At 56.1% G+C, this 10,708-nt stretch overlaps 2 protein-coding genes across 3 annotated transcripts; both read right to left on the reverse strand.

Moving 5' to 3' along the window:
• Positions 1-143: 143 nt before the first annotated feature.
• DNASE2 (deoxyribonuclease 2, lysosomal) lies at positions 144-2,933 on the reverse strand. 2 transcript variants are annotated; one of them, XM_081093182.1, is made up of 6 exons: positions 2,692-2,933; positions 2,426-2,573; positions 2,249-2,327; positions 1,369-1,524; positions 1,081-1,278; positions 144-681 (listed from the first exon to the last, which is right to left on the reverse strand). In XM_081093182.1, exons 1-6 carry the CDS (start codon positions 2,784-2,786, stop codon positions 302-304), a joined length of 1,056 nt encoding a protein of 351 aa, XP_080949308.1. In that variant the 5' UTR covers positions 2,787-2,933; the 3' UTR covers positions 144-301. The 2 variants fall into 2 exon arrangements, with proteins under 2 accessions (XP_080949308.1, XP_080949309.1); XM_081093183.1 differs by having other exon boundaries at positions 151-681; positions 2,249-2,300; positions 2,692-2,891.
• Positions 2,934-4,036: 1,103 nt separating this feature from the next.
• KLF1 (KLF transcription factor 1) lies at positions 4,037-8,234 on the reverse strand (the record flags this gene model as incomplete). Its single annotated transcript, XM_081091078.1, has 3 exons — positions 4,037-4,734; positions 6,677-7,505; positions 8,148-8,234. The coding sequence occupies 3 exons, from the start codon at positions 8,232-8,234 to the stop codon at positions 4,559-4,561; spliced, it is 1,092 nt and encodes a 363-aa protein (XP_080947204.1). The 3' UTR covers positions 4,037-4,558.
• Positions 8,235-10,708: the final 2,474 nt, after the last annotated feature.

Raw genomic sequence — 10,708 nt, forward strand, 5'->3', positions numbered from 1 at the left:
GTCCTGGTTACTATAGAGAGGGGAGGTGAGTCTTACGTGGATCTTTCCTTGTGGTCTCACCTATGAGCCAACTGCCCCCGGACCCCAGGAAGCTGCAACGCTGTTCTGAGTCCCAGCGCCCACCTGAAGAAAGAGTTAACAGCCCCATCTACCACTTTCCTTTTATTCCTCATAAATTTTGAGTCAAGTGTTATGGTTCCCATTTTGCAGATGAGTAAACTGAGTCACAGGTTAAGGCACACAGTTAAGGTCACACAATAAGGGACTGAACTGGAATTTAAACTGAAGTCCAAACAGCCTCCTATATGCTCTGCTGGGCTTTCTGCAGATGAGGTGCTGCTCTTCTCTTACAACGTTCCCAGGCCTTCACCAGAGGCTGGAAGGCTTTCCAGAAGGCAGGCAGCTTGGTACACAGTGTGCCCCCACCTCGGTGCTCCTCTGCACAGTTCCGATTCATGTCACCCACACAGGCCCAGGGCCCTTCTGGGGCTACACACCACTTGGAGTGGTCCTCTGAGGTACTGAACGTGGGCCCAGCTGGTCCAGGGAAGGCTACCTGAGTCACATCCAGCACTTGCTGGGCCCCGGAGCAGTTGGAGGGCAGGATGCCAGGAGAGTGTTGCCAGAACTGGACCTGCAGATTGCTTCCAAGGGCTTCTGCCAACCAGCCGGAGTATAGGTCTGCAGAGGATGGAAAGCGGGCATGGGCAGGGGCAGGGGCAGTGCTAGGGAATCCCTAGGCTACTGGCCCTCTCTGAGCTCAGTTCCTTGGTTGTCAATTCCTGACTAACAGCTCTTACTAAACACTACATTCATTACTTTATTCACAACAACCCTGTAGATTAGATGTTAGTACCCCCACTTTCCCAGATGGGTAAAATGAGAGTCCAGGTAAATGATGTACCTATCACACCATCAGAAACCAATGGCTGAGCCCAGGCCTGTGGGTTGTGTACCTCTCATGTGTTTATGGCTCCCAAAGAGTTCTAGTTCCTACCTCCAACTTGCTCTCAGCCATGGACATACCCGACACCACCTCTGCAGAGAAAGAGTTCTTCAACCCATACCCTCAGGACTCACCATCTCCAAATTTCCCAAATTTGGCAAAGCTCAGGAAGGTGGCCCCGGCTTTTGATGTGAGTGTCACGCTGCTGTTCCAGGGTCTGTTGAGAACATGGTGGCCCTGGACCACCTCCTCCAGGACAGGTAACTTCTTGAGGAAGACCCCTTCCAGCTGGTGGGAGTACACATTGGGGTAGGTGTAGCTCAGCTGTTTGCCTGGAAGGCAAGGGGAGGAGAAAACTAGGGACTGTTCCACATCCTGGCCTGGAAACCAGGGAATCACCCTGCTTCCTTGTCCCCACTCACCAATGTTTGAGAACTGGTCGAACGGAAAAGACACGCAGAGGAGGGTCTGCCCGTATCTGTGGGCTTTAGGAGGCCAGCTGTACGCAGCGGGTGGAGGGAACCCTGGAACGCTGTGGATCAGCCAGAAGCCCTCGCCTTTGTCCAGAAGCAGCACACCTGAACCAAAGGACAGGCTCAGGGGAACTGCTCAAGGTATCCCAACAAGCACATGTGCAGCCAGGACCGTCCTGGGTTTGCAGGGAGCGCGGAGAGGGTGTGGGCAGTCTCTGGACCGCTGCTGAACTCCTTCCGTAGCCCACTGTTGTCACAGTCCAGAGAGAGAGAGCATTTACCCGAGATAACCTGCTACCCTGCCCCTGTGTCCTAAAGGAGCCCCCTCCCGCCCCTGCAGGTCAGGAGTCAGCTGGGGGAAATGCATAAGGAAGCCAGAGCCCTTCTCCAGCCCCTGCAGGTCAGGAGTCAGCTGGGGGAAATGCATAAGGAAGCCAGAGCCCTTCTCCAGCCCCTGCAGGTCAGGAGTCAGCTGGGAGAAATGCATAAGGAAGCCAGAGCCCTTCTCCAGCCCCTGCAGGTCAGGAGTCAGCTGGGGGAAATGCATAAGGAAGCCAGAGCCCTTCTCCAGCCCCTGCAGGTCAGGAGTCAGCTGGGGGAAATGCATAAGGAAGCCAGAGCCCTTCTCCAGCCCCTGCAGGTCAGGAGTCAGCTGGGGGAAATGCATAAGGAAGCCAGAGCCCTTCTCCAGCCCCTGCAGGTCAGGAGTCAGCTGGGGGAAATGCATAAGGAAGCCAGAGCCCTTCTCCAGCCCCTGCAGGTCAGGAGTCAGCTGGGGGAAATGCATAAGGAAGCCAGAGCCCTTCTCCAGCCCCCAATCTGGCCTCACCCTTCGTGTGCCCGCGGCTGGAAGAGTTCTGAGTCCCGTAGTTATTAGGTGGCTGGTCATTGTAAAGTAAGAAGGCAAGCTGGGGGAGATGGATGGGGCGACATGAAGTTTTCCCCCAGGCCGGGCCCCCCTAGAGGCCCACCTGGGTTCTGCCGGCACCCCCCTCGCCCCCTTCACCTGGCTGGTGTTCCGGTACAGCGGCAGCAAGCTGCGGCCTACGGCGCCCTTCAGGTTGTCCATGGACCCCGTACCGTCGCGCCAGCCCCCTGAGCCCGCATCCAAGTACTTGTACCTGTTACTGGCCGGCAGCTTGTAGACGACGAACCTGGAGGTTGGGAAATGGACAGAAACGGAGGAAGGGGGCGAGAACAAGCCCCAGGCTTCACCCGGGTGCAGCCATCCGCAGTCCGGCCCGGGGGGCACGGTCGGGGCCCCGCACTCACCAGTCCACGGGCTGCCCCGAGTCTCCGTAGCAGGTCAGGGTCCCTGCTGGGACCCAGAGCAGCGCGCCCAGGAGCAGCAGGCTCAGCGTGGCCATGGGGCTGGAGTCGGGGAGTCTGTGTTGGGACCCCGAGGCGCCGGATCACGAGTTGGACCAGGCCGGGTCCTTGGTGACTTTCATTTCCCCAAACCCTCCAGAGAACCCAAGGCGGAACCTCTCGGGATGAAACCCCACCCCTGAGATGAGAAGCAGAGATTTGAAGAGGCAGGCCCTGTCCCTGGGGGCGGGGCTTCCTTTTGGGCCGTCACTCCCCTAAGATCCGGTCCTCATTCATCCAGCCTACGGTCGCCTCCTATTTCCATTGGATGCGACCCTTGGTAGGCTCCACCCCCTGGCGGCTCAGACCACGCCTTTTGACGGCCCAGTGGTTTCGCGTGTCCGGGCCCGACTCTACTCCTGGCCAATCACCGCTCATGTTCTTCCGCTAGGCCTCGCCTCTGTCTCTTTTGATTCTTGTTTATCTCAATCCACTCTCCCGCCAGACCCTCGGTTTATGGGTGAGACACAATTTTTTTTTTTTTCCTTTCCAGCTTTACAGCCTGAGGTCCAACTCTTGGGACTTTTGCTATCTTAAGGAGAGTTTGTGCCCGGCCGGTGTGGCTCAGTGGTTGAGCATCGACCTATGAACCAGGGGGTCACAGGTTCGATTCCTGGTCAGGGCACATGCCCGGGTTGCGGGCTCAATCCCCAGTAAGGGGGCATGCAGGAGGCAACCGATCCATGGTTCTCTCCTATCATGGATGTTTCTATCTCTCCCTCTCCTTTCCTCTCTGAAATCAATAAAAAAAAATACTTTTATTTAAAAAAGGGGGACAAAAATCGTGCACCTATGGATGAGGACAGTGGGTGTGGAGTGAGGGCGGAGGGTGGGGTGGGAACTGGGAGGAGGAGAGTTATGGGGGGAAAAAAGAGGAACAAATGTAATAATCTGAACAATAAAGATTTAATTTAAAAAATAAAAAAATAAAAAAGGGGAGTTTGTGCTCCTTGTCCTCTCCCCTTTCGTTCTGCATATTTTCTTGAGCTAGCCAAGGGGTCACTGGATCATGGCATGGTGAAAGGTGCTGTGTTCTGGGGCCAGACTGGGGCCTCTTAAAGGGAGATGGTCCCTGTAAATGTCCCTGGGGTTCAAGACAGGAGGCAAGGAGGATGTAGTGTAGCCTGATTTTGGGGTGGGGGAAAGGGGAGGCAAGGCCTGCAGGACCCTGAGGGGTATGGCTGAGGTTAGGAGGTGAGTGTGAGAGTATGCTTCCCAAAATCACCGCTGGGGTTACAGCTTCCTCCCATCTTCCAGCACCCAAAACTCACAAATCCAGGCCACAGCTGAAGCTTTATCTAGGAAGAGCATTGGTACAGGACCCATAACCATTCACAAGAGGTGCCAGCCACCACGGGAAGCTGGGATGTTACAGTGTGAAGACCCCTTCTAGAACCAGGGTCTCTGAGAAGCCTCACCCCATAACCCCTTTTGCTGTCCAAGGCCGCCTGTGAGCCGGTCTGAGGGTCCAGCTCTCCGAGGGTCTGTCTGCCTCAAGTGTGTGAGTGTCCATCTGAGTCCATTTATTTGGAAGTCTGTCTCGTTGGGTCTATGTGACCCTAGGAAGTCTCTGTGTGGCTCTCTGTGGCTCAGGACAAGTGGGAGCTCCCCCAGGTCTGCCTATGGGCCAGTCCTTGTTCTTCCTGGGGATCTGTGGGTCGAGAGTCCAGGCAAGTGTCCATCCGAGGGAAATCGCCCTGCGTGGATCCGCTCCTGTTCCATCCCCAGGCCCCAGGAAGGTCCAAGCGCCGGGGCTGGTGGTGGGGTTGGCTCAAATGTGACGCTTCATGTGCAAGGCCAGGTGATCCGAGCGAGAAAAAGCCCGAGGGCAGAGCTGGCAGCGGAAGGGGCGCTGTCCCGTATGTTTCCTGTAGTGGCGGGTCAGCTCGTCTGACCGCGCGAACCGCCAGCCGCAGCCGTCCCACGTGCAGGCATATGGCTTCTCTCCTGGAAGGCGAGGAGACCATGAGTACCATTGTCTGCCCTACTCCTCCCTCAGGTCCGCCACTGCATCTGGCCACACTCCTTTGCTCAGCCTTGGGTGAGGCAAGCGAGGCGCTTAGGGTGCAAAATTTAAGGAGGCACTCACTCTCTGGCCCTCTGCAAACCCGACCCTTCTTGTTCAGTACCTGCATCTGGCGCCAAGCCGGTTTTCATTTCCTGGGCCCAAGTCATATCTCCTGCACCACTGGCCCATTTCCTGGGCCCTGTTACCCTCCCCCTGTGTCCTAAAGTCATCCTTTGGCCTGTCCCCTATGGTCCAGGCCCCTCCTTGCTTCAGGGGACCCTCCAGCTGCTGCCCAACCCTGCCCCTGGCCTTGAGCCTTAGAATCCCCTGGTGTTCCAGGCCCTGTCTGCGGTGATTTCGCTTCCCCCCCCCCCCACTCCCTCCTGCCCTCACTACACCTGGCCCCACCATCTATGCGACCCCTAAAGCAGCGGTTTTCAACCAGTGTGAAATACCTATTTAGTCAGGGGCACTGACTCCTTTACCCTTAGGTTGTTAAATAAAATGATAACAGCTAACAAAACAATAGTCAGCCATTGTGAGTGCCCTGTCTTGAACCATAAATATTTAGGTCATATAATAGAGTTGTATCTTATTGGTCAAGTCGTATAAGAAGGTTACATCTGATTGGTTAATTCCTGGTACCAGAAATCCTTATATGCAAGCATAGGCATCTGATTTTTTTTTAAGTCACTTTGGAGCAAAAAGAGTAGGTACTTTTTTTTTTTTGTAAATCAGTCATTTTACCTATCTTTTGTCAGATCGGCAAAAAAATATAACTTTTTTTTTTAGTGTTCCGCAGAATTTTAGTAATTAGTGTATGTGTGCCAGGAGATGAAAACGTTTGAAAATCGCTGCCCTAAAGCATAGGTCTCACTGTCCCCCCCCCCCCCACCTTTATTCCACAGCCTCGCTCGGTCTTCGGCTCCCCGAGACCGGCTTCTTTGGGGCCCACCCTCCTCTGTTGTCCAGCTATTTCTCCGTATCTTCCTGGAACCACTCTGCATCTGAGCACATGAAGCGGACTCTGCCCTGTATCTCCCCCTGAGCTCCTACCAGGGACCCTACAGTCTGGGCCGCCGCCATGCAAACAACCTACTTTCTATACTCCTGGCTCCGTCTCCTGAGCCCCTGACTCCGCTCACTGCTTGCTACAAACCTGAACCCTGCGTCTTCGGCCAGGTCCCTGGCTTGCCAAACTGGGCCCCTCCCCGCAGCCCCTCCTCCAGCCCCGCCCCCTACTCCCCGCAGCCCCTCCTCCAGCCCCGCCCCCTACTCCACTTGCTAGGCTTTCTGCTCGTCAACCGGGGCCCAGATCTTAAAAAAAAAAAAATCTATATCTATTATATATATATTATATATTATATATTATATATATATTGATTTCAGAGAGGAAGGGAGAGGGAGAGAGATAGAAACATCAATGATGAGAGAGAAGAATCATTGATCGGCTGCCTCCTGCACGCCCCCTACCGGGGATCGAGCCCGAAGCCCGGGCATGTGCCCTTGACCGGAATCGAACCCGGGATTCTTCAGTCCGCAGGCCGACGCTCTATCCGCTGAGCCAAACCGGTCAGGCCGGGCCCAGATCGTACCCTTCAGTTCCCTGAAACGTAGCTCAGATTTTCCAGGTGCTCGCTCCGCCCCCACCCGCCTCCCACCCCCGCTACCTGTCCCCTAGCCCTGCTGCTGAGGGTCCCGGTCCGCTTCCAGCTGCCTCTGTCGCGTTCCTCGCCCGGAGACCCCGCTGAGCCCCTCCTGTCATTACGGACCCGCGCCCTGGTCGGGCCTCTAGCCCCGCCCCTTGCTCCTCGCCTCACGCCCCGGCCCCTCTGCTCCCGAGGTGCCGCCTCCAGCCCCGCCCCTTGCTCCGAGCCTCACCGGTGTGGGTCCGCAGGTGCGCCTTCAGGTGCGAGCTCTTGGTGTAGCTCTTGCCGCAGCCCGGGTACGTGCACGTGTGCGCCGCCTGCCGCTTGCGCGCCCATGAGCGCCGGCTGCGCTTGGCTGGCCCGGTCTCCGCGGCCCCTCTCGGGTCCCCTGCGGTTCCCCCAAGTCCCGCACCCGCCGTTCCCGGTCCCAGACAATTCAAGAAGGAGGGTGGCGCGGCGGAGCCGGGGGCGGGCGCCGGGAGCCCGCGGAAGAGCTGGAAGTGCCCTTGGTACTGCGGAGCCGGGTACAGTGCTGGGTACCCGGACAGCAACCCATAGGGGGCGCCGGGCGCCGCAGGCACCGACATCCCGGTCCGCGGAAAATAGCCGCCAGAGGAGCCCGCACCCGGCCCCGGGTACACTGGCTGCAGCGGCAGTGCCTTGGGCTCGGGAGCCGGGACCAGGGCTGGGCTCACGAAGGCGTCGGGGGCTGGAGCTTGTGGGACCGGGCGCGCCCAGCCCGGGTGCTCCTCGGGACCCAAGGGCCCAGCCACCAACCCCAGGCCGCCCGCGTACGCTTCCAGGGTCTCGGGCTGCGGTGGGAAGTGCGTTCCGGGACCTTCGCCCGGCGCCAGAGCGCAGGTCTGAGGCAGGCCGCTGGGCTCTGGGCCCGACAGGTTGGTGAAGAAGAGATCCAGGTCCCAGGCAGTGGCCGGATCCCGCTCGTCATCGTCTTCTCTCTCCCCAAGCGTGTCCTCCAACTTGGGCCTCACGTGGAGGAGCGGCCGAGTCTGGTCCGGGGGACCTGGGCCCAAGTCCTGCACGTCCTCAAAGCGCCACCACTGCGGAGGGAGCCGATAGCGTGAGACTTCTGCGGTCCCCAGGGCACCCATCCCGGAGACGGAGGGGCCTGGTGCCCTGATGGGGCAGGCTGGCCTGAGGCTCCAGGAGGGGTCTTGTTTGCTTGTCTGTGTTGTCTGTCCCCGTCCCCTCCCTCACACTGTCCCCGTCCCCCCCCCCCCCCCCCAGCTTCAGGGACAGAGGTCTATAGGGTCTGGCTGGCGACTGGAGATAAGACTTACATTATCTGGAGTTGCACTTCGGCATGGGGGAAGGGGTGGCAGGGCCAAGAATGGGAGGGGGGCAGCCTTGCCTCAATTTCCCCCCAGAAACTCCCACTCCTTTCCAATCCCCCATGAGATTAATTCCCAAGATTCATTCTTGGATGTCCCCTGGTCACCTTTGTTCTTCCTCCTGTTACCTGGCGTCTCAAGGAGCCTAGACCACCACCGGGTTCAGCTCTGAGCCTTCCTTTTCCAAGACAGAAATAGGCCCTTAGACCACATTCAGATCCCGGGCCGGGACTGAGAACCCCCAGCCTGGCCAGGTCTCTGGAGCCCAGGGCTAGATGCAGACCTGATCCCCAAGCTCTGTGACTGCAGACCCGGACCCCAGCCAGCCACCTAGACCCTGCCTGGCCTCACCTTGAGGACGTCCTCCTGTGTGTCTGGAAAGGGGCCTAGGGCAGTCAGCGTACTGATGGAAGGCAAGGTGGTGTCAGCTGTGGCCATGGCTGGCTGGTGCCCATCCAAGGGCCTCAGGTCTCCTCTCCCTTTGTGGCCTCGTGGGCTCTGAGGCGCTGATGGCCCCTTGGAAGGCTCCTCTGGGCTCTCAGCTGATTGGCTGCAACCCCTGATAAGGGTCAGGCAAGGCGGGGGGTGTCACCATTTCTGGGGAACAGAATTTGCCTTGGCCTCTTTGGCACAGCGCCTTAAAGACTGACCCTGCAGCCAAAGCTCAGTCAGATGTTCAGGGGCTAGGGGTCCAGAGGTTTGGGGGTTCGGGTGTTACATAAAGTGAAGTACTGGCTCCCCCAAAGAAGGAAAGACTTGGAGGCCTCTCATTTACCTGCCTGGAGAGGGGGTGACAGGCGGAATGGGGGTTCTGGGAAGGGGCTTTCAGATCCCCCTCTCCCTCAACTGGGGCCCTGCACACCCCTCCCTCTCCCCCTCCCCCAAAACAGAAACAGCCGTGCTGATGGCGGGACTTGGCACAAGCTCCCTGCCAGGCCAAGCATTATCAGACACCCCAGACGGTGGAGGCTGCTATCAGGTGGGGGCCCAGCACAGCCAAAGCTCTGTCCCTGGTGAGTGGCAGGGCTAGACGCTGGGGCTTCACGTTAGCTTGCCTTGAAATTGCCTGGGTTATGAACTTTCAGGGTCTGAGCTCCACGGCAGGAAGGCCCCTGCTCATCAGCCTCCACTGCCTACCGCGGCCTCCCAGGCAGCACTGCGGGGAGTGGCTGTGTGGAAGCTGAAGCTGGTGCCACTACGGCTGGGTCTGGGGAGAAGTCGGCCACCTCACCTGGATGGGATGAAACCATTGGATTGGACCACAGGAAGCACCCGACTTGCTGGAGACCCATTCCAACACTTGCCCTGGTCCTGCTACTGCCTGACTTCTGTCCCACAAGGGGGCATGATCCAAGGTGCTGCACCAGGGACCTCCACTGTGGTGCCCTGGGATCCCGGGGTGGGCAACGTGAGCACACATCACAGACATATAGTTCACACATACATTTACATATGTGACATATGTAATATGCAGTTACATCATGCTACAAATTTCTGGTCACCTCAGCCACACTGACCATGTAGACCCTGCCATGTCCTTGTCTGTGCATCACAGAAGCCATGTAGTCAGGAAGATACAACCATGTGCTGTTTAGTTACACAATGTTGTAGTCACATAATCCCTCAGACATAGAATTCATAAGCACACGGAATTACCCAATCACATACAATCAGACCATTATAGTGGCGTGGTTTAGCTACAACTAAACAGACACAAGGGCATTCTGGGATATGTGGTCACAAAACTAAAGAAGACGCAGTCACACAACCCTGTCAAACACAGACGCAGCCTCAGACACAAAGGTATATAACCCAGTGGCTTACAGCCCTTTCCAAACACACCAGGATGTAGTTCCCCACACAGCTAACATTAGACACAGACACAGCCACACACAGGGCCGGTCAAAATCTGCCACCTTTGGCAGTCACGCCACCTATTACTGGTCACACAACTGTACAGATGCCAATGTCCGGCCATAGGGGCACACTCGCTCAAACGCAGGCAACTGCACCAACATGGAATGAAACACCTAATGCAGTGGTTCTCAACCTTCTGTTCCTTTAAATACAGTTCCTCATGTTGTGACCCAACCATAAAATTATTTTTGTTGCTACTTCATAACTGTCATGTTGCTACTGTTATGAATCATAATGTAAATATGCAGGATGGTCTTAGACGATCCCTGTGAAAGGGTCGTTCAACCGCCAAAGGGGTCGTGACCCATAGGTTGAGAACCGCTGCCCTAATGGGAAAGACACAGGACCTTGCCCAGACAGACACCACCACAGACACACAATCAGAGTTGGTGTGCCACAAATGCATCACACAAGACGACAAAACATTATCATGTGCTAATAAGTTTTTTGGGTGGGGGCAAAAAGTAATGTAAAAGCCAGTTCTTCACACTAACTAGAATGACTACAAGAAGAAGAAGAAAAAAAAGGACTATACCAATTGTTAGCAAAGGTGTGGAGAATTGGAACCCTAGTACACTGCTGGTTGGAATATATTTTTTAAAAATTTCCTATTCAAATCCTCTTCCCATTTTTTAAAAAATTTTTTTATTGATTTCAGAGAGGAAGGAAGAGGGAGTGCTAGAAACATCCATGATGAGAGAGAATCATGGTGCCTCCTGCAAGTCCCCCACTGAGGGTCGAGCCCACGACCCAGGCATGTGCCCTTGACTGGAATCGAACCTGGGACCTTTTAGTTTGCAGGCCGACGTTCTATCCACTGAGCCAAACTAGCTCAGGTTGCTGGTTGGAATATTAAATGGTGCAACTACTGTGGAAAACAGTTTGATGATTCTTCAAAAAGTTAAACTTAATGTTACCATATGAACCAGCAATTTCCCTCCTATGTATACACCCAAGAACTGAAAACGGACTCAAACACAGCAGCATTATTCACA

The sequence above is a fragment of the Myotis nattereri genome (genome assembly GCF_964212035.1).
Source record: "Myotis nattereri genome assembly, chromosome: 5".
In the NCBI taxonomy this organism is placed as follows: Eukaryota; Metazoa; Chordata; class Mammalia; order Chiroptera; family Vespertilionidae; genus Myotis; species Myotis nattereri.

Excerpts from the sequence above, each read along its gene's own strand:
- DNASE2 (XM_081093182.1), bottom strand. The coding sequence starts at position 2,786 with ATGGCCACGCTGAGCCTGCTGCTCCTGGGCGCGCTGCTCTGGGTCCCA. Across the intron at positions 2,328-2,425 it reads TGTACCGGAACACCAGCCAG|CTTGCCTTCTTACTTTACAA; the intron begins GTGAAGGGGGCG and ends CATCTCCCCCAG. Across the intron at positions 1,279-1,368 it reads CGACCAGTTCTCAAACATTG|GCAAACAGCTGAGCTACACC; the intron begins GTGAGTGGGGAC and ends CTTGCCTTCCAG.